The sequence below is a fragment of the Typha latifolia genome, chromosome 2, assembly GCF_019914945.1.
Source record: "Typha latifolia isolate L0001 chromosome 2, TyphaL0001v2, whole genome shotgun sequence".
In the NCBI taxonomy this organism is placed as follows: Eukaryota; Viridiplantae; Streptophyta; class Magnoliopsida; order Poales; family Typhaceae; genus Typha; species Typha latifolia.
In genome coordinates, this window is record NC_133087.1 from 1,264,701 (window position 1) to 1,289,101 (window position 24,401).

Here is a 24,401-nt window from a genome sequence, read left to right on the forward strand (position 1 = left end):
AAAATATAAAAAAGACATAGTAATACAAGATTATGTTCAAACGAGATAAACTAAATTAAAACGAAGAATTAACACTCTTTACTATTACCTCACATCAATACTTCTAACGGTTTAATCAAATAATAGAGTTATTCAGTCAGAAGAGCAACAAGGTCAAGTCTGCTCCATTTTAGCCTCTCTTTTTTAAGATTCCTCAACTAGTTCCGCGGATCCTCATGCATGCAAATAGCATGAGATGAGATGATGCTGTCTTCCAGAAGGCACAAACTCGTAGTCGCAAGTGTGATGCGACGCAATAAAGAATAGAAGAATGACGATTACTTAGAAGGCTAACGTAACGGTACTCGCTCTTGCTTCTTCCCACCTCCAACGGCTACTTTTCTTATCCGGCACGTGACACCCCCTAACGTTCTTCTTCTCTTCTGGTAATGTTTTCTTACTCTCACAGCTGTCAACTGCAAGGCGTGTTGCTGTTCCTGTTTGCTGTTCGCATGTGAACAGCTGTTGCCCGTTCACGCTCGGAAGAAGCACGCTTCCCTCGCACTACACCGTTTCAAAGTTTGACTCATCCTAAGGAGGCGTTAAGTTGTTCCTCCTCCTCTAATTTATACATCTTAAAAAGTGATTTTAATACTTATGGATGATTAGAAACTCGTATATGATAAGTTACATAATCTTGAACTTCAGGAACATTTGAACGCCCGACACCCCCCACTATAAATTTAGGCGTTGAAGGATCTAAATAATAACGGAAGAGTATTCAATGTCTTGCTCTGTAGGATTCGCGAGCTCGCCGGTCTTCTCCCCCTCTCGAATCCCCATCTCATTCAAGGGCTCCCCTGAAACCCTCTCCCTAACCCTAGCCGCTGCCGCCCACCATGCCCTCTCCACCGCAGACGGCTCGCCGTCGTCGTCGCCGGCAACGCGGTATCAGAGAGCAGCGAGCGGTCTCCGGGCATCTCGTGCCCTAGACTTGGAGGCGCTGTCTTCCTCTCCACCGTTGGCTTCGAGTTTGACCGGATCAGGCGGCGGTAGCTTGTCGCTGTTAAAGAGGAAGAGGCCTGCAAGGATAAGTATACCGATGGCAGAGACTTTCGTGGCTCCGGCGGGGTCGGATGGGAGGAAGGAGGTGAAGGAGGAGAGTGCACGCTACTCTGTATACTGTAAGAGAGGGAGGAAGAGGTTGGAAATGGAGGATCGATACCAGGCGCAACTCGATCTTGGTGGAGATGCCCAAAAGGTACTACTTTTAGTTTTTCTCCCTCGAGAAATTGTGCATTTTGCCGAGTGTGCTTGTTGCGTTGTGGTTTAGCATCAAATGGTTTAATCTTGGAAAGTTGAAGGATATTTAATTAGTAAAACCGGGAAATTTTGGGATTTTTGCTGTTTCATAATCTAATATGCATTTCACGAGGAAATGCCCGCGTCGAGAATAGAGAAACTTTCCAGTTGTCAAATTTCTGAAAATTGAAAGATAGTAGGTACTCAAAAGGGGGAACTTTGGAGAGAACGTTTTAGTAATTTTGAAATTTGGGTGGTTCTAGCTAGGAAATAATAGTATTTTGGGTAGTAGCGTCCACTTGACTTGCTTTTAGAAAATCTAAAGATACGAAGGAGTAGAGTTGGGCAAAAGTTGAAATCTTTAAACATTGGGTGGTCATAAAACTTTCTGGAATCCATGTTTAAAAGACGCAAACTTCGTCTAATATAAAATAAAAAGATTGGACTTTTCCAAACGCTAATTTTCATGTGATTAGCGGTAGATTCTGGTGCCATGAACTGTTAGTCTGATGCAAGTACTCTTTTCGCCTTTAATTTCAGGCATTTTTTGGCATATTTGACGGGCATGGAGGTAAGAGAGCCGCCGAGTTTGCTTCAGAGAACATGGGTGAGCTTATAGCTGAGGAACTAGACAAGGAAGGAAGAGAAAGCTCCAGTGAGATAGCCGAGGCTGTCAAGGTTGGGTACCTGAAGACAGACAAGGAGTTCTTAAAGGAGAAGGTAGGCGGAGGGACGTGTTGTGTCACAGCATTGCTTCGAGAGGGCAATCTCGTGGTTTCGAATGTAGGGGATTGCCGTGCTGTTCTGAGCTGGGAGGGGAAGGCTGAGGCCCTTACATCTGATCACCGGCCATCTCGGCAAGACGAGAGAGATCGCATTGAGAATCTTGTAAGTCTGGTTACTTCATTAACTTGGTTTTCTTCTACTTCTCTTTTAGATTTTATCAAGTAAAATAATCTTTTGTTGCGAGAAGGTGCCATTGTGTTTTATGTCTGCAAAACCTTTTAGTACATTATGGAGGGCAGCGGATAAGATTGGTGTATACTTCTTGCGCCAGTTGATTCTAGACATAACTCTTCATCATTAGTATGACGCTAGGAAATCAAAGTTGCTTTTATAAGCATCGGCTATATAAACTGCTCTAGATTTTGCTATCACTGTTTGGTTCATTTCAACTACACTTTGATCATTTAGCTTAAGTGTAAAAGAAGCGACAGTATAGTAGTTAAAAAGATCAGAATTCCTTGGTGCTTGCTAAAATAATTGCTTATGGATATGAGCTATGCATTCTTCAGGGAGGGTTTGTGGATTTCTGCCGAGGTACATGGAGAGTGCAAGGATCCCTTGCTGTATCCAGGGGGATTGGAGATTCTCATCTTAAACAGTGGGTGATACCAGATCCAGAGACCAAAATTCTCAAGATTAAACCCAAATGCGAGTTCTTAATTCTAGCATCTGATGGTCTATGGGATAAGGTACAAATTAGTTCGAAATCTTGACTTCTAAATTCCATATTCCTCTTTTCATCTCGAATATTGTTTGATTGAGTGAGTATGTGACATTGCAGGTTAGCAATCAGGAGGCGGTAGATATTGCTCGGCCATTGTGCGTCGAAAACGATAGTTCCACAACACTGACTGCTTGCAAAAAGCTTGCAGATTTATCTGCGATGCGAGGATCCCTTGATGATATCAGTGTTATGATAATACAACTGCAACATTTCATCTAAAGCAAAAAGGGTTCTCTTCTAGAGTTCATCATCCTTTCCTTGGGCACTGACTTGGTGGTAACATTAACACATTGATCAGCATTTGTTCCGCGAGTGTTTTTTTTTTTGGTAAACTTGCGGTTTAGTTAGCTCGAGTTTAGAATAGGGTAGTTTATACATCATTCTTTCTGTATCTATATTCAAATTCAATTTTAATTGTAATAAGCTGACAATGATAATAAATTTGCAGTTTTAGCAAAGTGGGGTCTTGATTTCTTTTTCCTTGTGTTTTATTATTCTTGCCGATCTATTTGACAAAATTCGTGTTATTTAATGTGCATCCTTACTTATCGAGAATATAATAAAATAAATATTTTCACGGTAAAGATATAAATATATTGTTATCTAATATCCTATTGGAAAATAAAGAAAAAAAAAAATCTACATCACGCATTGACGCACGCACTAATTAACAACACCACCTCACTCCTTGCAGCTGTCTTTGTCTCGAAAAACGATTCCGTAAAAGAAAATAATTTTTGCATCTGAGAGACCCTTCTATTCCTTTCTAATTTAATAAAGTGGAGAACAATAGGAGGGCATAAAGAGAGAACCTTCCGTTTCTCCAAACTTCTTTTCATTTTTCATGGGAGTGGATTCTTTGACACCCCCACATACCACAACAAGCTTCTACGTAATGATATATTATTATTATTATAAGCATCCAAAATGATCTTCCTCGTATCACGGTTCATGTCCCAATACATGCACATAACTCCTCACCCACGTCACATAAATAAGTAGATGATTTCTAGATCTCTGTTGCCACGTTAGCTCGTCCGCTCACCATCTTCTCCTCTGTCTGCCATCCACTGACATGGCCAGCATGGTTGTTGGTCCGTCGTGCCAAGATCATGATTCGAGCCCGAACCAATAGATCCAATCCACATGGCAGAAATACTTATACACATAAATATGGACAACTTAGTTATACCGTGTGGCCTTAAACCTAACTTATGGTGCTCAAGAAACTTTATTAATTAAAATTAATTTAATATATCTGGTGGCTTAGCCTCGTGCACGTCTCCTCTTACCTATAAACACCAAGCACAAGCGTCGTGCACTCCAGACCACATCATTTGGCCACTATAGCATCTATCCACGTTGCCTCCCGCTATTATTCACACTATCCGAGTCGGGCCGGATAAGTGATAACTTATTCTTGCGCCAACGCGCTTCTATCTACCCTTTCCATGTGGACGGTGGAGATCCACTCCCACCTCGGATAAGGATGTTATCCGCTCGTTAACTCCCACTCCACGCCACCTCCTCCCTCACGTAAAATCAACCGTTTACGGATAAATTCCCACTCTTTCTCCGCACCACGTGGACTTATCGCTTCTTTTATCCAACCGAGCTATATATACAGAGAGCTCTGTTTCAATCCAGAGCTCAAGCATATCTCGCGCCTTTGCGTCGAAAATGGATAAGAGGGCGGATAGCTTATCCGAAGAAGTGAATTGGGTAAGGGGGAGTTGCATAGGAAGGGGTTCCTTTGGCATGGTTAGCTTGGCAATGTACAAATCCACTGGCCAAGTGTTCGCGGTAAAGTCGATCAATTTGAATTCTTCGTCACTTCATTCAGTGAGTTCCTTGGAGAACGAGATCAAGATTCTCCGATCTCTTAGCTCACCTTACGTTGTCTCCTATCTCGGCGACGATTATACTGTCGGTTGCCGGAACCTACACATGGAGTACTTGCCGGGCGGCACGGCTGCGGAGTTAGACGCCGGGAGCGCTGGAACAGACGAAATCGAACTGCGGGGCTACGTCAGGTGCGTGACGCGAGCGTTGCGTTATCTCCACGAAGATGCTGCTACAGTGCATTGCGACGTCAAGGGCCGGAATATACTTATCCGCCGCGAGGATAACTCGGCCAAGCTATCCGACTTCGGGGCGGCGAGGAGGGTCTCGGATGTGGCCGCCGGCGGGAATCGGATCAACGGGACGCCGCTCTGGATGGCACCCGAGGTGGCACGTGGGGAGCACCCGACGCCCGCGTCCGACGTGTGGTCGCTCGGGTGCACGGTTATCGAGATGGCCACTGGCGAACATCCATGGCGAGATTGCGCGCACGGCGACGTCGCCGGCTTCTTGTTTCGGTTGGGATTCGGCGACGAGGTGCCGAAAGTGCCGACTTTGCTTTCCAAGGCGTGCAAGGACTTTGTGGATAAGTGTTTGAGAAGAGACCCGAGAGAGAGGTGGAGTTGCGAGCAGTTACTGCGGCATCCTTTCCTGGCAGAGGAGCCATCGCCACGTAGCGTGCTCGATTGGGCTACTTGGGACGAAGACGTTCTGATGGATAAGTGCGAGAATAGTGTTTATACTTATGACGAGATTAATTCTACTGCGAGGGAGAGGCTGAAGGAATTGGGTTCTAACGAGGGAATAGTGGGCTGGGATAGTGATGGGTGGGAATTAGTGAGGTGGATTAAAGATCCCGATAAGGTGGACGAGGAATATGCGAATTATCTGGGTGTGGAATTGGGAGAGTGGGTTAAGAGTGAGAATAAACCCAGTTGCTCTGCTTCCAGCTGTTGCTGCTGTTCTAATTGTGATTGCTATTGTATCAGTGAGTTGAGGTGTTCAAATTGGGTTGGGATTAGCTTGGGGTTGTTGGCTTTATGTGATTTGTTGTTAGAGATGGCAGTACTTAATGTAATCCAGTTGTTTTTTTCCACCATAATTTATTTTAAATTATACCATCAAACTCCTTTTGATCTGTATTACTTCTTTCAAATGTTATTATGAAAACCACTTCATATTCCAATAGTGAAATGCTCGATGTTGGATTTAAAAAGCATATGATCTTTCTTGTCACCTATTAATTAGGGAATAAAATTATAAGTGTTTTCTAATTCTCCTATAGTTTTGGGCTTCACCTGGGCCCCCAGTGAAAGCCAGAAGCTTAATTGGGCTATTTGCGGCCCAATCCATAGACAACTGTGTCCTAACGGGTTTATTTTATCCAAATCCAAATGCGTCCTGATTCGACTCGACCCGATTGAGAAAATAGTGGGCTTACCTACAAAAATTCACCATACTATCCATAAACTTAAAACCCTAGCACCAAATTCTTCTCCAATCCAACCTCCTTTTTAATAGCTCCATCTCTCTCTCACACACACACTCTCTCTCTACTGCTTCTACTGCTACTGCTACTGCTACTGCTACTTGAATGGCGAGCATCGATCCCCAGCACCGAGAGGAGGAAGAGACCTCTGAGCCCACAGCGGGAGACGACGAAGACACAGGCGCCCAGATTGCCCCCATCGTCAAGCTCGAGGAGGTGGCCGTCACCACTGGCGAGGAAGAGGAGGACGTACTTATCGATCTGTGAGCTCTTCGTTATCGCTCTACTAGATCCTATGGTTTCTCATTTCTTTCATCTTATTCTATTTGTTTGACCGCATCTTGATCGATCTGGGTTCTTTTGGTGGGCACTAGGAAGGCGAAGCTTTACCGGTATGATAAAGAGGGGAAACAGTGGAAGGAACGGGGAACCGGGACCGTGAAGCTTCTCAAGCACAAGGAGACTGGGAAAGTCCGGTTGGTTATGAGGCAGTCCAAGACTCTCAAGATTTGTGCCAATCATTTAGGTCCTTTTTTTCTTCTTTAAGAAAATTCATCAACATTACCTTACTTTCAGCGCTGCAAACGTGAACTTATTGTTGTTTGATCCGTTTTTGGACGCAGTTGTTTCGACGACCAAGATGCAGGAGCACGCAGGGAGTGATAAGTCCTGCGTCTGGCACGCTACGGATTTTTCTGATGGGGAATTGAAGGAGGAGATGTTTGCTATCCGATTTCAATCTGTAGAGAGTGAGTTTGTCTTCCCATCCCTTGGTTCGTTTGTGATAAATAAATTTACTTGGAATTTATCTGACAATATGGTGCCTGTATGTACGAATCTGGTTAAAGTTGTATAATATTTTGTCTTTCTACTAGCATTAAGAAGTAATCAGGTTTGGCTGTTGCATGTGCGAGTTGGTAGTAAAGAGTATCTGGAGTTGATTATGTATGTAGTTATGTAAGTTTGTGACATGTGAGAGAGGAAAAATAGACAATGCCTGTTTCATGGTTAAAATATGTTTGACGATGGAGCGATGCTCTTGTCCTTCTGATTGTTCCTGTGAATGATTAGAGATTGACTTGTTTCGTCATCTGAAGATGAACTAAGTTTTAAACCAATCAGTCAAATGTAAACCGTTCACTCTGTCTAATCTTTTCTACCAGGTCAATGTTTTACTTTGTTCTCATGTAGTTGGGAGTCCCCCATTCCTAGCAAAGGCCAACAGTCAGCCGTCTTTTAGTACATGGTACCCTAGTGATAATGATTGAGACGGCATGTTTGCCTTTTTTTTATTAATATTAATATTAGTATTATGTTTCTTTTTCCTTTTGTTGGAAGTTCACATTGATACTTTTATCAATGTTGTGAAAAGCTCCTGTTGTATGCGGGCAGTCATGTGTGACTACATAGTGCCTATGCAGTATGCAGGAGCATATATGGTCTAGCAATACAAATATTTAAAAATAAAGTAGATATAATTTACCTATCTAGTTTATTGAATATTTTAGCATAATAAGCTAAGAAATACGTAAAAGTTGTAGTAATATATGGAGTCATTTTCATAATATTCTATCAACTAAGGATGCTAATTTCTAATCATATAGTTAATAATTATTTCAAGTATAATAAGTTGTTAGTTGTGTATATAATATTAATCAATAAAAAATTATTATGAAGCGCTATGAATATCTCACCTATATGACAATGCTTTCATAAGTATATGCCATCGATCAGTGGTCATTGGCGGTCAATATGCGGGCATATATGTGTATGCAGTCCTCATATGCTGTCAATATGCAGGTACATGTGTATGCAATCTACATATGCAGCCTATATGCTGTTGGATAACTTGGATCATATACGAGGAATGCATAATACATATATGGGGTGGTCTATGAAGCACACACACGTCAATTCTCTTGCTGTGGATGTGTTTGACATGTGTCGGACATCAAAACGCGTTGGATGCAGCTCCGACATGTGTCAAACACGCCAAAAGTATCCAAAATTATGTAAAATAACAAATTGGATATGGCGTGGACATTGTAAGACTTAGCGGACACGTATCATATATGGTGTGGAAACATCATGGGTTATTGGTTTGAATTTTTGATAGAGTGATTGTTTATCCAAACTAATAACCTACTAAATTAAAGTTAACCGACAAACCCTCAATTCCCTTACCATTCAGATGCCTCATCCTTGCAATTTTCCTTGCTTTAAAATTCCTTGCAATATCCTTTTTGAGAAGACAGACTATAGAAGCCGGTGACGGTGGTGGCAGGTGATGACGGAGAGTGGTTGTAGCATCCTCTCTTTCTCTCTGTTTATTTTCCTTCCACAGTGAATGTACAAAATGGAGTTGCATGCTAGTTTTTGGACATGTGGATGCGTCATGTTTTTGATAGTATAAGTGCCATGCAACCAAGCTATTGAGAAGTCAAAAAATTGCATGAATGCTTGTAATGCCTTTGGACATGTGGATAAAATCTTTGATTTTGAGCATGTAGATATATTTTTATGATTTTGTGATGTCATGATATTTTGATATACAGTACAATTTATTATTTGACATGCATCAATAAACTATATATATACAGTTTATTTATTTAGTGTTGTATCCTAGACATGTCAATATCTTTTTTTCTTCTTCAATATTTGCTGTCTATATTGTAATGTGTGTACCATGTCTGTGTCTCATAGGGAGCGGTCGGCCCACATTGACCGCATATGCAACTGTATATGCGGTCAATTCATCCGTTAATATGCACTTTGATATTTTATTTTTGGCTACTATAAATCCTGGCTCCTTATTTGGGTTGTTACTTGATTTGACTTCTGTTTCAATATGTTATTTTGCTGGCGGAAGATACTTGCCTTTTTTATCCACACAGTTATTAGCTTGATCAAACATTGGATATGTCATATGGCATCTTTGTGTAATGCATGCTTAGGGTAGTGTTGGCGAGTGACAATAATCTTAAGTTAGAGGGACAAGGACTTCTTACGGTGTCTTTAAAAAACCAGGAATCCGGGTTGTATTGCTTTTATATGAGGATGTTCACATGCTTGAGGTGAACTAGGTATTCAGAATGCAGTGATAACATCTTGACTGTAGGTCCTAATTTACATGACTCCTTTTCGCTTCACTTCTTTACCTTGTTTATGATGGTGTGGTAATTTGATAATGCCCATTAGTAGTTGCATTTGAATATATCCATATATCTGCGATAGCAAGGCCAATTGTGTCCACTACTGTTTGTGACATAATGTTATTGGGACTTTCCATCCAATTGGCATCATGTCAGCAATCCTTTTATGTGCTATATTGTAGAGAGGAGTTATTGTTTATGATATTCTTTTTCTTAAGACCGTTTACAACATTGTTTTGTTGCTTCATTCGAACTTTTATAAATATTTTGATTTTCTCAGACTGCAAGAAGTTCACCGAGATGGTTGATGAGATTGCTGAATCTGTTGGGAAGAATGAAGAGAAAGAGAGCAAAGATGCTTCATCGGCTGCTGAACTTTTGGAGAAGTTGAGTGTCGGTGAAAGCAAATATGAGGACAGTGGAGCAATTGAGGTGTCTGATGCTGTCAATAAGAAGGAAGACAAAAAGCAGGAGGCAGAAAAAAAAACCAGCGAACCATCTTCCACAGTGTAGGCAGGCCTGAGGTAGTGCCGCCCTTGGAGCTCATATATTGTCATACTCACTTTCTCCAGGCTGGTCATCTTCTTCAAATCTCCTGGAAAGAGGTTTAAGATTTGCTTCTCAGTTTGGAATTCTGAAGTTAATGTCATGTAATGGACTGCTGAAACCTTCAGCTGCTTTATTAAGGTCAGTCTTGTTTAGTCCTAGTAAGTCGGTTATGACTTCGGTCTTCTTATATTGGTTGATGTTGCGATTTTTTTCATGTGGGCATTTTGTAAGTCTTCCAGTTTTGCCAAATTGAACGTTTTTTTTTAAAGTTCACTATTATTTCGATATTTGAGTAATACAGTGAATGTTGTGACATTGTCATTATAACTATCATGCATTCTATTGGAAATAAGACTAGCTTTTGTTTGAGTGAATGTTGTAACGGTGATTCATATGATTGTGATATGTAATCTAGTACTTGCCTATCGGCCAATATCAATTCCATTAGCCTAACATGTCGATTCATGTCACTATAAGCTTTTCTTATTAACATACTAATCAGCAGATAAGTTTTTTTTTCAAAAAAATAAAAATAAAATGTGCATATTTAGTTACATACGTTTGTACTTGTATCATCGTTGTGAAATTGCAAGCCGTCTGTCGTAATTGCTAGCTGGATTCCATGTCCCCATGCATGCACTCAAGAGAGTTAGCTTGACAGGTTTCATCATACTCACATGGTGAGATTACTATGGGACATTAAAGCCGTGTCTTTTTATCCTGCATTTTAGACAAAAGCTATGCAGCTAGGATTAGGAATGCTATGTTCATCATTCCTTTTTGCAAACACTTTACCTGCACGAATATTAGCGGATGATAAAAATACAATTGTCAGATTTATAGTTTTAAGTTTGTCGTGGAATGTCTAACTGAGCCTTAGCTCAAAAAGTTTCCACAGTCAACGGTCATTCCTATGGCTAATGACGAGTAAGTAGGAGTTTCTTTTCCTCTTTTTTTACCCCTTATGAAGTTATGTTCACTTGGCTATGCTTACCTCTAGGACCATTTTCTTTCTGTCGAGAGAATTGGAGACACCATACGTAGTGATTTTGATGTATTACTAAGCATTCTTGAAATCGAGAATATATATACTTGTTGATTAAAAGAGTAAATAGGTCTTCATTCGATCTAATAGTTGTTAGTTACCCCCATCTCTCTTTTATCTCTCACTCACTCACTCACTCACTCACTCACTCACTCACTCACTGTCTCTATGGAAAGTTGGGTCATAAATATAACAGACTTTCCAGCGTTGTGTTTGGCTGTCCACGTGTCGCATATCCTCCTGGATAGGATACTCGATTGCAATTGCTGAAGGAGTGCAGTAAGGCCCAACTCCTGTACACGAAGCACAGAGCAACAACAGTGGGATAAAAATCTTATCCTATGGTCAACTGTCCAAGATTTTCATGATCCAAAACTGTTAACGGATAGAACTTATTCTGTTGGCGGATTCACTCTATTTCCAATGCAGTGGGTCCGGATTTGTGCATCAAATGGCTCTTTGGAGATTATTAATACGATTAATTGCATTTTAACCCTCTTATCTATCATTTTGTATCAAAAAATATAGACACGTATATCTTCTAAATTATCTATTTGTATTTCTATGCTCTCTCGTTTAAAAAATTTATTAGACAAAAATATTAAAAAATTAAGTAACTAATTTGATAAAAATAATTGCCCTTGCTTTCTCCTCTTAATTAACTAATTTGATGAAAATATTAATTTAGAATTTAATATCTAGAGAAATTTCTATATCCGAGAAGATAAAAGAAAGTCATATACATTTTTTATCTATACATTAAATTGCTATATACAAGGAAGTTAAAAAGTGATATTTAGCTATAGTTGAGAGGGTCAATATATAATATATAATATATAATTAACCTATTATTTTAAGCCTTTCAATCGGATTTTATTTTCCTTGTGTCCACTTCAAAAATTCTTTATTAATCCTCAGAGGCAGTGGCAGCATTAATGAAGAATATCTTGTCTCGCCAAATTCATACTATTAGAAGATTTCACGTGTTATTGGACGGCTCTGATTAATGGAATAACCTCTGATGGCACATACCGAGGTTATTTACGATCATTCAGCGTTTGATATTACGACGCGGAGATTTTGACACTTGCACTCACGTTAGTCTCAACGTCGTACTTAATAAAAGGAAGACAACCACCGACTCATTTCGAATTACTCACTCTCTCTCTCTCTCTCTCTCTCTCTCTCTCTCTCTCCGTTATTTGACTGTCGTCCAATTTCGTCCGGCGAAACACCTAATACGTGCTTATTATATCGTAATTCCCCTCTTTGCTCGCTCCCTTTTACCAAAATACCCCTCAACTCGATCAAAGAGGCCCGATCGCACGAGATTATTTTTTCCAACCCCTGCCCTAAAATTTTATTTTATTTTCCAGCTCGAATTTTTCTCGCTTCATCCCCAAATCACTCAATCCAATTCTTCCGTCGAAGAATTTTACTACTTAAAAGTAATTTTAAACTTCTAAGTGCGAGAAAGAAAGAAGTATCAAACCCTAGTCGACGATCTTCTTCTTGGCGAGCTGATCTCAGGTGAGCTTTCATCTTTGATCCCTTCTTTCTTTGATTAGCTCTGAGCAAATTTAGAAACAAAAGGATGTGACTAGTATCCCTGTGGCAACCTCTCGATTAGATGGTTGGATTAAGTTTATCCTTTTGATCGATTCTATATTTGTTTGAGTTATGACGTTTTGTGAGCTCTGATTGGATCTTGATTAGGGTTTAGCTGTGGCAGTTAGAATCTTTGACGCACAGCTGATCATGAGATTTTGGTGCTATTGATTCTAATGACTGGTGTGAAGACTGATCCATGTGCTATTTTATTTGTCTGCCTTCTTTTGCGTTGTTGGAATAATATGTTATTAATGTTAGAGCTCAAGTTACGAAATTGGAAAATTTTAACAATCTCGGTTACATTATATGTAGACAATGGTGATTAAAGCTGTTTGCAGAATCCAAAAATTGTTCTTCCTGTCTGATCTTTTTCTAGACTAATGTTTGAGAGGCTGATAATGGAAATACTAAGTAGCTATCTTTTTTTGTCTTTGATTGGATGCTAATTTTCTCTCTTGGATATAGTGTTCTTTAGTTTGTAAGAGTTAAATAACCCTTTGTTTGTAGTCAGATGTTATTTATTTATTTTTATGGATGTTAATTTGCTTTCTTGGATGTAGCATTTCTTTAATTTCCTAGAAGTTGAATACCCTCTTTTGGTAGTCAAAGGAGTTCAGTTTGTTTATTTTGTTTTGGCGGTCAGTTGAGTCAAATCTAGGATGTTTTGTTTTGCCATTTTTGTCGTTTGCTGTCCGTCAATAAGTAATTCATGCATTTTCATGTGGAGAAATATTCTGTTTTGGCGGTCTTGTGCTAACTGTAGTGCTACTGTGCTAGCCTTGGTAATTTGATTCATTCATTCAGCAATTTTTCATCCAGCTGTCAAAATGAATTTTCTGAAAAGAAAGTATTTCTAATCCAAAAAGTAAAACATAATATGGAAAGAAGAGGGAAAATAATTAAATTGGAAAGAAATCAAGAAAAAGCAGTTATGTGATGATAGACGATACCTGAAAATTATTTCTTTCATGTTTTGGGTGCATACTTCTTCTTTCTCCATCCCCTCATCAATTCAATGGTAGGACTGTGAAATCATATATGGTGGCACTTTTATTAGCAAGAGCTCAATATTTTTATTGTTCAAATTTACCATTCTATTCTTTTTCGGTAGGTGTCACTGTGTTTCCAGATTGCCTTTGTTCTAGCGCAACGGTTTTGAGTTCACCAATGTTCCCATATCATCTGCCTATTGGTTCACCTTTTCGCTGACTCAGGAAATCCTAAACAAAGCAACATAATGGCAGCTAGTAGCAAATTTGATTTGATGTCTAGCAGCCCTGATGGTCCCACCTTCCCAAATGGGCAACGTGGGCCCTATGCAGCTGCTTCCCTGGAAAAGTCAGGAAGCTTCCGTGAGGGTAGGGAGAACCGTATCTCTTCTAACATATCAAGGTCTGTATCGACATCAGCTCAAGGCGACCCTGTCAGTGTCCAGTCGCTTCTTTCAGACTTGAAAACAGTGGTCGTTGATCAGAAGTTGCCTCGGCCAGGTGATATAAAGAGAGTGATGAGTTCCATTGTTGGAACCTCTGCTGAAGAGTCATTATCAATTGGCGGCAGACATTTACCCTGTTCTGTGGAGGATATCAAACGTGTGAGGAATAATCTTAACGAAAGTTCCAGCAAGGCTAGGTACTTTCCATTTTTACAAGGTTGAAAGATTATCGTCTTCAATTTTCTTATTATGACTGATACATGTAATGTTCATCCTATACAAAATTGACAGTGTCATGATAAAAGAAAGCAAGTTTGTTATTGTGCAGAAAACCTGTTTTAGCATTTTGTTATTAAATGGTCATTGAGGTAGACAAAATGATTCATTTTTGTAGGGAACGAGCGAAAGCTTTTGGCGATGCAGTTCTGAAAATCGAGAGGTTTTGTAACAATCTTTCGCGGAAACGTTCTAGAGGTGATATGTCATCAAGTGAGCGCCCTATTACATCATTTTCGGGGAATAGTGTGATCTCTAAGGCCACCAGTCAGAGCCAGCTGAGTGCAAATGGTTTTGAGCTTGGAGCTCTGAAAGCAGAGGGGAGGAACAAGAATGCACAAAACAGACGGATCCGAACCACCATGATGGAAGTATGTTGGTTTGCATTTAAGAAGCTTCCTTTTCTAGTCCCTCTATTAATCCATTTCATTTATGATGTGTTGTGTAAATCTTCTTATTTTGGTAGCTCTTTCATTATGTTAAGTTAAACAGATGGAAAGATCCATGACTATTAGAATTACTTTGCTGTTACAGTACTTTATTTTGCTGTTTCTGGATCACGGAGTGTACTGGAAAATTATGCTTCACGTTATACTTGAATATTGGAGTTACAATTTTGATCTTGTGGAACAATATGAACTCCTTGATTTCAATGTGGCATTTACTTGTGCTTCTCATCTTCTATTTTTTCCTTTCTTGTCACAGCTCACTGCTTATGATGCTTCATATATTGTTAAATACATGCAATATACAACCATAATCACAAAAATTAAGTACTACTACTTTTTTTCCTTGAGCATTTGTAATATTTATGGCCTCATTTGCACTTTAGTCAGATTGATTTGTGCCTCAATTCCTGGATTAGCAGCTACTCTCTCTGGATTGGCTTTCTTCATATTTTTCACTGGAGGACTTACATCTCTTATTTTTGTTAGATGGATGCAAGAGCTGGTGGTGTTGTTAGACCACCTGGGCCAATTGATAGGGATAGAGATGTTGCTAAACTTGCTAGTGGTGGTTCAACAGTATCTGAAGAAAAATATCGAGGAGTAGCAACTAACATTGATGGTTGGGAAAAGCCAAAGATGAAGAAAAAACGCTCTGTGATAAAATCTGATGTCTCCACAGGTGCTGTTTTGACTAGGTCAATTGATGGTGACCGGGAACCTAAACAAGGAAACCAACAGAAGCTTTATAGTGATGATGCACGGCCAAGGGTGATTAGTAGTCATCTTTCCAGGTTAGAATTCTTTGGAAGATGCTAATTTTTGCTGCTTACTTTTTTGTTCCTTCATTCACGGTCATGCTGCTAGTTCCAATTGTTCTGTAATTATTTAAGAACCAATAGTTCCCTTAACAATGTCAGATTCTGATGCATCAATTAAATATTTAATCTTGTGATTCGTTTGTGATCATTGCTTTAGCAGTCAAGTGACAGTGTAACACCCTATCTTTGATGAATAACGTCGTGTTATCCATCGTAGTTTGAACTTCAAGAAGACTGGCTGTCAACATTGCAAATAAAGATCACTTAACTCTTTCGTCTTTCCATCTTAAATTACAAGTAGCTTAACAGTGTTTAGCCTCAAGACACATGCGCATTCTCAAATTTTCATGAGTTCTCATTTATTTGTTGTTTCTATCAAAGAGGCTGTTTTTGTTTCTCTCTTGCTTGAGTAGGTCTTGTCAGTATCTGTATTAATAAAATGATCCAGTTTTTGTGGGATTGGCAAATTGAATTCTTTTTAATAAGTGTTTGAAACTTGTCTTATTATTGTTTTGCGCACATTTTTAGGAGTTTGCTTTAAGTTTTTGCCTTCCTGAGCTTCTACATGCTCTGTTATGTGTTTTATCCCTTCTTTTTTTTTGCATTTAAATGATATGCATCTCCAAGGGAAATCAGAACTTCGACTCCATTCTCTCTTACTATAGGTTTTAAATCATGTGGTAATCTGCTTAAAGTGCATTTGATATATTCTGGGTATAATTTCAAATAATCCTAATGTTCAGGTCTGGACCTGTTCCTGCGGGGACCTCTTCTCAACAAAATGGTCTTGGGATGCGTCCCTTACCTAGGAATGACCAGGACAATGTCTCTCTTCCTAACAATAAAATTGATCGCCTTGCTGGTTTGGAAAAGGAAATTTCCACTCTCAAAGCTGTTAACAAGTAAGAAATCCTTCAATGTTGCAATTGGTTGTACTGTCATATTTATTCATCTTCCAACTTCGGAATTATCTCATTACACAATCTCATAAGGGTTTTCTCTTATTTCTTCATTATCAGTATCTTTTTTAATGTTATTGTATGTTTGTTCTTCCATGTATATTTGATGCATGAAACTTCCAGAACTAATGGTCATGAAGATAATTGTGCCGCTAATCCTTCAATGGTCAAGGCGAATGCATCTGCTCGTGGACCACGATCAAATTCTACTTTCTTGTCGAACATCCAGCGAATGCAAGGACACTCTGAGAATTGGGATCATCCTTCATCTATAAACAAGCTTAGTTCTGTTGGCGGATTGGTCAATCGTAAGCGCACAGCATCAACTCGATCATCATCCCCCCCTGTGGCTAAATGGGGTGGACAAAGGCCTCAAAAGATATCACGTGTTGCAAGAAGATCAAATTTGACTCCCCTTATCACTAGCCAGGATGAAGCTCCAGTATCTGATTCATTAGAAGATGTTATTGCAAATGGAGATGCTGTAGGAGTCACGAAGCATATACCGGCAAGTTCTCAGCAAATTAAGAAAGGAGATCATGGACATTTATCTGGATTATCTGAGTATGGAGATTCTGGGTTTGCTGATAAAGTAAAAGATAAGAGTAGAAAATATGGGGAAGTAGACGAAATTAATGGCCAGAATGTCCAAAAGATCACAACACAGGTATTACCTTCGAGAAAAAACAAGGTATCTGCTTATGAAGATCTTGGAGATGGTGTCAGAAGACCAGGAAGAGTAGGTCGCGGTTATACCCCTACCATGTCTGGCATACCTGCTTCAATTGAGAAGCTTGACAATACTACCACTACAAAGCAAAGAAGCATAAGGATGGGTCCAGAGAGAAATGAAAGGTGAGAGAATTTGCCCTTTTGAGTTTATTGCTTTTGGAATAGCAGACAGTAATATTTCTCCTGCAGTCGACCTGGAAGGCGACCGACAAAGAAGTTCTCTGACCGCAAGGGTCATATGCGTCCAAGACACTTAATTGACAATCTGCCGTTAGAATTTCCTGGTACTTCTACTTATTTTGTTTAGAGTGAGGAGTTGCAGTTTGACGACTATGTTCGATGTAATGGCAATGCTATGAAGTATTAATGCTTTTTTTTTCTAATCTGATTAACCTTGTAGGGCAATCAGATGATGACCGTGAAGAGCTTCTAGCTGCTGCTAATGCTGCCCTTGGTGCAAGTACTGATATTACATCTTATATGCTTGTGTTTGCCTCTATTGGTTTAGCCTTTCCTATGTGAATGTTAATTTTGTTTCAGAGCGTGCTAGCTTGCATCCATTTTGGAAGCATATGGAGCCAATTTTTGGATTTATATCTGCAGAAGACACAGCATTTTTAAAGCAACAGGTATGATGATCTCTGTTTGCTTTGATTTTAAGGTGATTGTAGGGTATCTGGAGCATTTTGTTCATGAGTCATTGAACTAAATTCAATTTATTAGATGAATCTTCTGGATGAGTCTATTGCAAATATGCATGTTGATGGAGATGATGGTCGGACCTGTAAGGTAAATCATTTGTTGTTGCTTGAAGCAATATCACTTTTCTGTACTTTGCTGCTTTAACTGTCTAACTATCTAATCTGTAGCCATTTGTGCATCTTCTGCTCTATGTACTGTTTCCAAACATACTCACTTTTCTTGCATTCAAATGAATAAAGACATGTGGAATGAAATTTTAACTGTAAAATTAGGTCACGGGTAGCTCCAGATTCTATTTGCTTCAGGTTTTTCTGTTACATTATTATGCATGTTATTTATTTAAGACAGCTGTCAGATATCACCCTTTGTCATTTCCTCTCTTTTAGGGTAATCTTGAGTATGTTTCATTGCCATCCTCTCCAACCACCGGCAGTAAAGATGACCATGGCGCTGTCTCAAATGGAACCAGCTTGAATGAATTTGAGAGAGACATAGCACTTGCTTGGCAGACAGAGGATGTTGAACCATTCTTAGAGCAGCTAGTGCAGGGAATTGGGGCGCAGAGAGGTGTTTCAATTTGTCAAGCACTTCTTTCTGCTATTATTGAAGAAGATGAGATTGAAAATATTAGCTATAGTAACAACAAGAGAGAAGGATACTCACATGAATCTCATGGAATTCTTTTTGAAGTAGAGGGAGAATGTAAATCGCAGGTTTCAAATATGCAGCCATTAGCGGCTTTTCAAGCTGCTGAGAGAGGTAATAATTTTCCCAAGGTTGTTGCTGGTTGGACATATCGTAATGAACTAGCAAATGCAAAAATGCAAAGTAATGGTGTCTTAAGTGAAGACAGCACAATTTTTCCAGAGTTTCAGTACAGCCAGATGTGCATCAACAACAGGATTCTTCTTGAGCTGAGTGAGATTGGACTCTACCCTGAACCTGTGGTAGGTAGTCAATTTGCTTGACGCTTTTTCTTATTTCCAAAAGTATCACCATTTTTCATAAGCAGCTATCTATATTTTATAGTTCTAAAAGACTATAAATTACATTGTTCTTCTCTTAATTTATATTAGAAGGGAAAAAAACTATGTAGCCTTGTCCAAGTAATTGGGTTATCTTTCTACTTAGAGGTGTCTCTTTATGACTACTAGCAATTCCCTGCAGACTCTTTCTATTTCTGCAGATTGACCAACATGAGCCTCCCCTTTCTTTCTTTTGTATATGTTTTTAGTATTTGGCACTTTTGCAGTAAAGTACCGGCTTATAGTACATCACTTTGTCCATTGTCAGTGCAGAGTAACTTAATAACTCATTTTGTCTTCCATAACACAACAAAGAGATTTAAGTTAATATCTATGACTACTTCCTTACCCGTCTTAGCAAATATTGTTTTGTCCGTCTAGTTTATATTATCCATATTTCAGTGTACAACAATTGCAAAAATATCAGCTACCACATTATAACTTCCAAATTTATGATCTCCATAATCCATAGTCCCATACTTTATTGTTTCGGATATTTTTCTTGGGTTTCATTTCATTATAATATCTAATGATGAGTAATGAGTATCTAATAAAATTTTGGGAAATTTATCAAAAATATCCTATGTCTAGCGAGGTACTCAGTGCCAATAAGTTAAGATGCAATGCGAGAGAGAAGGGATGGGAGACGCCTTAGAGATAGAGGGGGGAAAAGATGGATTTGATGTGTAGGGGATGGTAGAGGAGAGATTGAGTAGAGTTAAGAAAGAAGATGATGAGGTGACTCATTGGGTGGATATTTTTTTGTTATATTTAAAAGTAACAGAAGATTATATTTTCTATTAGCTGATGTTTGATTAAATTTAACTCAAAGGTGTTTTTGAGACACCAAAACTAAAATGCAGGGGTTGAAAAATAAATATTCATATAGTAAGGTATGAAACTGTGAATGGTAATAAAGGCAAAACGTAATGTGTTTTAGATAAATTTCCTTTTTATTTTTCCCTCGGCATTAACTTTCGTGGACATTGCTATTTTTGCAATTTATCTTGGCTTAACCATTTGGGATTACAAAATATGAGTTAACTTGTGCTACTACAATTTCAGCCTGATCTAGCACAGAGTGAGGATGAAGAAATTAGTGAAGGAATCAGTAAATTGGAAAAGAAGCTCCATGAACAGGTATCACTGTCCACAATCACTATGCATAGTCTTGACTGTTCTTTGATAGCTTTTCTTTTGTTGGGGTTACATTTTCAATTTCCACTTATCAATATTATGCATCTCTCTGAATAGGAGGTTTTTGCATGTGTTGTTTAATATATTTTCACATTCGTAACATTCCCTTTTTGATCTAAAAGGTCATAAAGAAGAAAAAATTGCTTCTGAATCTGGAAAAGGTTGTTATGGAGGAAAGAGAGGCGCAACAGAGGTATATCAACCTTCCTTGGTCCATCTCTTCAAAGTGTTAGACAAATGAAAACTTTTAAATAATTCCTTTTTTCATCTCTTTAGAATTTTTATCTTTTGTCTGAATAGGGAACTTGAGCGTCTTGCTCTGGACAGCCTTGTTGGAATGGCATATGAAAAATATATGGTAATTGTGCTTCTTGTACCTTACAGTCTCTTCATCGACTTGCAATTGTTACTTTTTAAGATGAGTTTCTTCTTGTAAGCAACATTATTGAATTTGGCAGCTATTTCTCATCTTGCATTAAGAACCATTATTCTTTCTTTCTTTCAGCTAAGCCAATATGCTTTGGCAAGCTCCTTTTCCTGTTTACTATCTTGATTTTAGATAACATGAATAATAATAATAAGCTATAAACCTTGTGCTCCAAAGTTTCTCTCAAACTTTAAGGTATGACACAGCACAACTCAGAGTTGAATAGTGAGTCATACCAACTGTTTGTAGACATTCATAGAAAACAAATGACCCATTTCTTTGAAGTGTCAGAGCCATTGGATCAATATTTGGATGCCACATAGGATACATGAGCTGTAGGATTAATTATTGAATTTACTAAATCATATGTAAATTGGTAACTGAGTCAGTCAGAAATTTCAATGGATTGTCTGGATTCTTTAGCTATTGTGGGTCTAAATATCCTAATTTGAGTATGTGTAAAATACTATGTCATATTTTAGTCATGGTAGATTACAGGATTTTTGCAGTCATTAGGATCTGGTATTTTGACTGTTCCTTTTATGGAAGTCTCAGGGTTGAAATTAAATTGTCTTCTGGTCTACAAATGAAAAGTGCGTTCCAATGGACGATGACCTTTAGATGTGGTCCCAACATCCATGATGGTCTCCTCATGATTCATAACTCCTGTCCTGCCCCCTTTCCATCTTTTCTTTTTGCCTACCTGCCATCCACTTCTTCTCATTACAGCCTAACACACTATTGTTTTTAGAATTGTGGTAATTAAGTTGTGGATGGGCTATTGGAGGGCAAGGGAGATGGAGAGTTCATGAGGTTACAATCATATGGATAATGAAGAGTTATGGACATCTATAGGAAAAATATTTTTGTTATTAGTGACCTATTTCAACTGATAGTTCTTTGAACTTTTGGATATCTATACTGGTATGATATATCCTCAGATTAGTTACACGTTTGAGTTGTATTGCTGTCGTTTGATAGTTTTGCCCCGTCGGATACTCCTTGCTACAGGCTTTCTTTGGCCGTAGTGCATCTGGTAGCAAGAATATGAGCAAGGTTGGCAGACATAATGCCCTAGCTTTTGTTAAACGAACATTAGCACGGTGTCGGAAATTTGAGGAGACGGGAACGAGCTGTTTTAATGAGCCAGCTTTCAGGGATATTTTCCTTTCGGTGTCTTCTCACAGTAGTGATGCGGAATGTACCGACGTCGCAGATGAAGAGACTGCGAACCAATTTGCTTCATTGCCTCATGCACAAGGTAATTCAGCAACTATGTCTGCACTACTGTGTTTATGTGCTCTCTTCTGCGGTAAATTAGGTGAACTTGTGATATTTAATCATTTATTATTTTCCTATATTGTCCATCAGGATTATCCATAGGTCTTAGGGTCCTCATTCTTTCTGTTTCATTTCTCTTTGATGTGGATGATTTGATTTCCGTGCTTTTGCAGATTATAACTCTACTTTGATGTCGAAGCCAATGCAAAGGGTTGGTTTATCCAAGTATTCTGATGCTTCTCAGACATACAGTCACCTCTCAGAACAGTCTTTTGGTAAAGAAGATCCATGGTCAAATAGAGTGAAAAAGAGAGAATTGCTGCTTGATGATGTTGTTGGCAGCATTACTGGTAGCTCCATGAGAGCCTCCCCAAGTCTTGGAACTTCTCTAGTAAGTGGTACAAAAGGAAAGAGGAGTGAGAGAGATAGGGAAGGAAAGGGACAAAATAGAGACGGTGTTGCTAAAATTGGTCGTCCATCTTTGTCCAATGTAAAAGGTGAAAGAAAGACAAAAGCGAAGCCCAAGCAGAAGACAGCCCAGTTATCTGCTTCTGTCAATGGTCTTCTGTCTAAGGCTACAGAGATGCCTGAGAAAATGCTGCCGTCAGCCCCCAAGTCCCCTGAAATGGTTGTTACTGGACGTGGCAAGAATGATTTGCCCATAACAAGTTATGGTCGAACAGAGAATTTTAGAAATGATGCTGCGGCAATTGATTTGTCTAATTTGCAAATACCTGATATAGATATGGGTGTTTTTGGTGATCATGGACAGGATATTGGTACATGGTTGAATATAGATGAAGAAGGACTACAAGACCATGATTATATGGGCCTTGAAATTCCTCTTGATGACCTATCAGAAGTTAATTTGATTCCTTAAAGTCAGCGTATGTGTATACTGCTGTACCGGTCTCTAATATATGGGCATCTTCACTTAGAAGAAACTAATCAGGAGGTTTACCTTTTGACTGGTGGGTCTATATTTAGGTTTTAGATTCTTTCAGAGGCTTTTGAGAAATTCCAGTGGGAGTGAATTTTTTCGTTAGCAATTTGCTCCCTTGTACCATTGTGGTTACCGTGATTGTATATATGCCTTGTTTTTCTAGTTTCCAAGCTAGTGAAGCTAGCTTTTTCATCATTTCCAGGTACTTCCATCTCATAATTGTACATAGATTTATGTGTTAAATAAAGAGCTGTATGTTTATATGATGGGACTTTCTCATTGAAGAGATATTCCAAAATCAGGTCCGATATTGCCGCTGGGAAATGATATTCCATCTATCTTTACCTGAAGAGAAGAACAAAAGGAAACAGATGTCTTTTCCAGTTTCTTCCTTGTCATGTTATGTTTAGTTGACATGTTTTTCCAGGTGACTGAAAAAGATAATTAGTGTCTACTAATATTCAACTATTTGAGCAGCTTTCTAGAGCAATTTTTATCTCCAATGGAAGCAGTGCACTGATGTATGTTGTTTTCTAGAACGTGACTCTTCTCGTGGTGTTAAAAGTGTAACTTTCAAGTTATTCTGCTCGTTCCAAAGTCTGAAGTCTGAACCATTTACTTTGCTATTTTTTTAATTGAAATAAATGGATGTTTATATGGCTACAACTGCGGATAGCTTTTATAGCGGATAATCAGCAATGAAACAATTAAAGTTATCTGGGATTGTTGTGTAAAAGAATGAAGGTACATTAAAGGCCGTTTCTCTTTATTTGCATATGCTGTTTTCTTTGAAATACTTTTGCTCAGAGTTGGTTGCACATATTAGTCACTTTCCGTTTGTAATTTTCTTTTACAAGTCAACATGTTGATTTTGTCACATTGTGATGGGAAATACTTCATTGGTTTCCTTTCCGTCTGCTAATCTTTCTCTCTGTTCACTCAAATCAGCAGGACAAGCTAACGTCCGTGGAGACTTTCTTTTCTAGTTTACCAGAACTTTTTGTTTTTGTGGCTTAAAGGATAGTATAGTCTTGTACAACTTAAGCTGCTTTTACATTATAAATTGAGGTCATGGATGTATAACTGGATGTCAGACTAAGATTCATTGGAAATAATTTCTTGTTTTTCAAGGTGAATTTTCATTGCAGGGTTGACTATAAACAAATTAAGCAGGTTTGTCAATCGTCAGTTAAGATGTTTTTCCACTCGATTGTTGTCAAAGAGGTGCAAACAATATTTACTTTCGTAATTATGAAATATTACCTGGATGCAATACTATTTTATTTTTACTGTACTTGGATGAGGGAAACACTAAAAAAGATTAGTAGATGCAGTTTCCAGTTTATTGTTTCTATTTAGATTTTAAGTACTTTCTTGGCCTGGTGACAGAAATGATAACTATGTTTTATTGATATTCTAGTATCCATGTGGCTTTTGCAAAGTTTAATCTGCTGATCAACAGCTGGTTGCGTAGCTTAATGCAGATCTGTTAAAGATAGCGATGATGAAGTTGTGCCTTAATGAAGTTCGTTACTTCGATGAAATATTTGAAGTCTTACTTCTCTTTTATAAAGGCAGTGATTTTTCGACTGCTTGGATGATATCTTGTCAGCAGTTAACAAGCAATATCTTTGTTTTCGAGGGATATATTTGGAAGAACCAAAGTACTTTTCTAGCT

At 38.7% G+C, this 24,401-nt stretch overlaps 4 protein-coding genes across 7 annotated transcripts; all 4 read left to right on the forward strand.

Moving 5' to 3' along the window:
- Positions 1-146: 146 nt before the first annotated feature.
- Positions 147-3,249, forward strand: LOC140781221 (probable protein phosphatase 2C 32). The gene is made up of 5 exons (XM_073127117.1): positions 147-340; positions 449-1,240; positions 1,822-2,169; positions 2,577-2,756; positions 2,849-3,249. The coding sequence occupies exons 2-5, from the start codon at positions 764-766 to the stop codon at positions 3,008-3,010; spliced, it is 1,167 nt and encodes a 388-aa protein (XP_072983218.1). The 5' UTR covers positions 147-340; positions 449-763; the 3' UTR covers positions 3,011-3,249.
- Positions 3,250-4,348: 1,099 nt separating this feature from the next.
- LOC140782238 (mitogen-activated protein kinase kinase kinase 18-like) lies at positions 4,349-5,822 on the forward strand. The gene has a single exon (XM_073128708.1). The coding sequence runs from the start codon at positions 4,472-4,474 to the stop codon at positions 5,798-5,800; it is 1,329 nt and encodes a 442-aa protein (XP_072984809.1). The 5' UTR covers positions 4,349-4,471; the 3' UTR covers positions 5,801-5,822.
- A 222-nt stretch (positions 5,823-6,044) lies between these two features.
- On the forward strand, positions 6,045-10,192 carry LOC140782285 (ran-binding protein 1 homolog b-like). Its single transcript, XM_073128775.1, has 4 exons — positions 6,045-6,385; positions 6,497-6,648; positions 6,746-6,871; positions 9,555-10,192. Exons 1-4 carry the CDS (start codon positions 6,228-6,230, stop codon positions 9,785-9,787), a joined length of 669 nt encoding a protein of 222 aa, XP_072984876.1. The 5' UTR covers positions 6,045-6,227; the 3' UTR covers positions 9,788-10,192.
- A 1,839-nt stretch (positions 10,193-12,031) lies between these two features.
- On the forward strand, positions 12,032-22,989 carry LOC140782254 (uncharacterized). Of its 4 annotated transcripts, XM_073128731.1 has the most exons (17): positions 12,032-12,398; positions 13,591-14,111; positions 14,309-14,561; positions 15,126-15,430; positions 16,201-16,359; positions 16,540-17,271; positions 17,338-17,432; positions 17,549-17,608; positions 17,689-17,777; positions 17,872-17,937; positions 18,237-18,609; positions 18,718-18,797; positions 19,941-20,015; positions 20,195-20,265; positions 20,373-20,430; positions 21,511-21,760; positions 21,954-22,989. In XM_073128731.1, the coding sequence occupies exons 2-17, from the start codon at positions 13,717-13,719 to the stop codon at positions 22,658-22,660; spliced, it is 3,768 nt and encodes a 1,255-aa protein (XP_072984832.1). In that variant the 5' UTR covers positions 12,032-12,398; positions 13,591-13,716; the 3' UTR covers positions 22,661-22,989. The 4 variants fall into 4 exon arrangements, with proteins under 4 accessions (XP_072984832.1, XP_072984829.1, XP_072984831.1 ...); XM_073128728.1 differs by having other exon boundaries at positions 18,237-18,797; XM_073128729.1 differs by having other exon boundaries at positions 12,265-12,398; positions 13,694-14,111; positions 18,237-18,797.
- Positions 22,990-24,401: the final 1,412 nt, after the last annotated feature.

Coding starts and splice junctions, on each gene's coding strand:
- LOC140782254 (XM_073128728.1), top strand. CDS start 13,717: ATGGCAGCTAGTAGCAAATTTGATTTGATGTCTAGCAGCCCTGATGGT. Junction 14,562..15,125: donor TCCGAACCACCATGATGGAA/GTATGTTGGTTT, acceptor TATTTTTGTTAG/ATGGATGCAAGAGCTGGTGG. Junction 17,938..18,236: donor ATGATGGTCGGACCTGTAAG/GTAAATCATTTG, acceptor CCTCTCTTTTAG/GGTAATCTTGAGTATGTTTC.
- LOC140781221 (XM_073127117.1), top strand. CDS start 764: ATGTCTTGCTCTGTAGGATTCGCGAGCTCGCCGGTCTTCTCCCCCTCT. Junction 1,241..1,821: donor TTGGTGGAGATGCCCAAAAG/GTACTACTTTTA, acceptor CTTTAATTTCAG/GCATTTTTTGGCATATTTGA. Junction 2,170..2,576: donor GAGATCGCATTGAGAATCTT/GTAAGTCTGGTT, acceptor TGCATTCTTCAG/GGAGGGTTTGTGGATTTCTG.
- LOC140782238 (XM_073128708.1), top strand. CDS start 4,472: ATGGATAAGAGGGCGGATAGCTTATCCGAAGAAGTGAATTGGGTAAGG.
- LOC140782285 (XM_073128775.1), top strand. CDS start 6,228: ATGGCGAGCATCGATCCCCAGCACCGAGAGGAGGAAGAGACCTCTGAG. Junction 6,386..6,496: donor GAGGACGTACTTATCGATCT/GTGAGCTCTTCG, acceptor GGTGGGCACTAG/GAAGGCGAAGCTTTACCGGT. Junction 6,649..6,745: donor GATTTGTGCCAATCATTTAG/GTCCTTTTTTTC, acceptor TTTTGGACGCAG/TTGTTTCGACGACCAAGATG.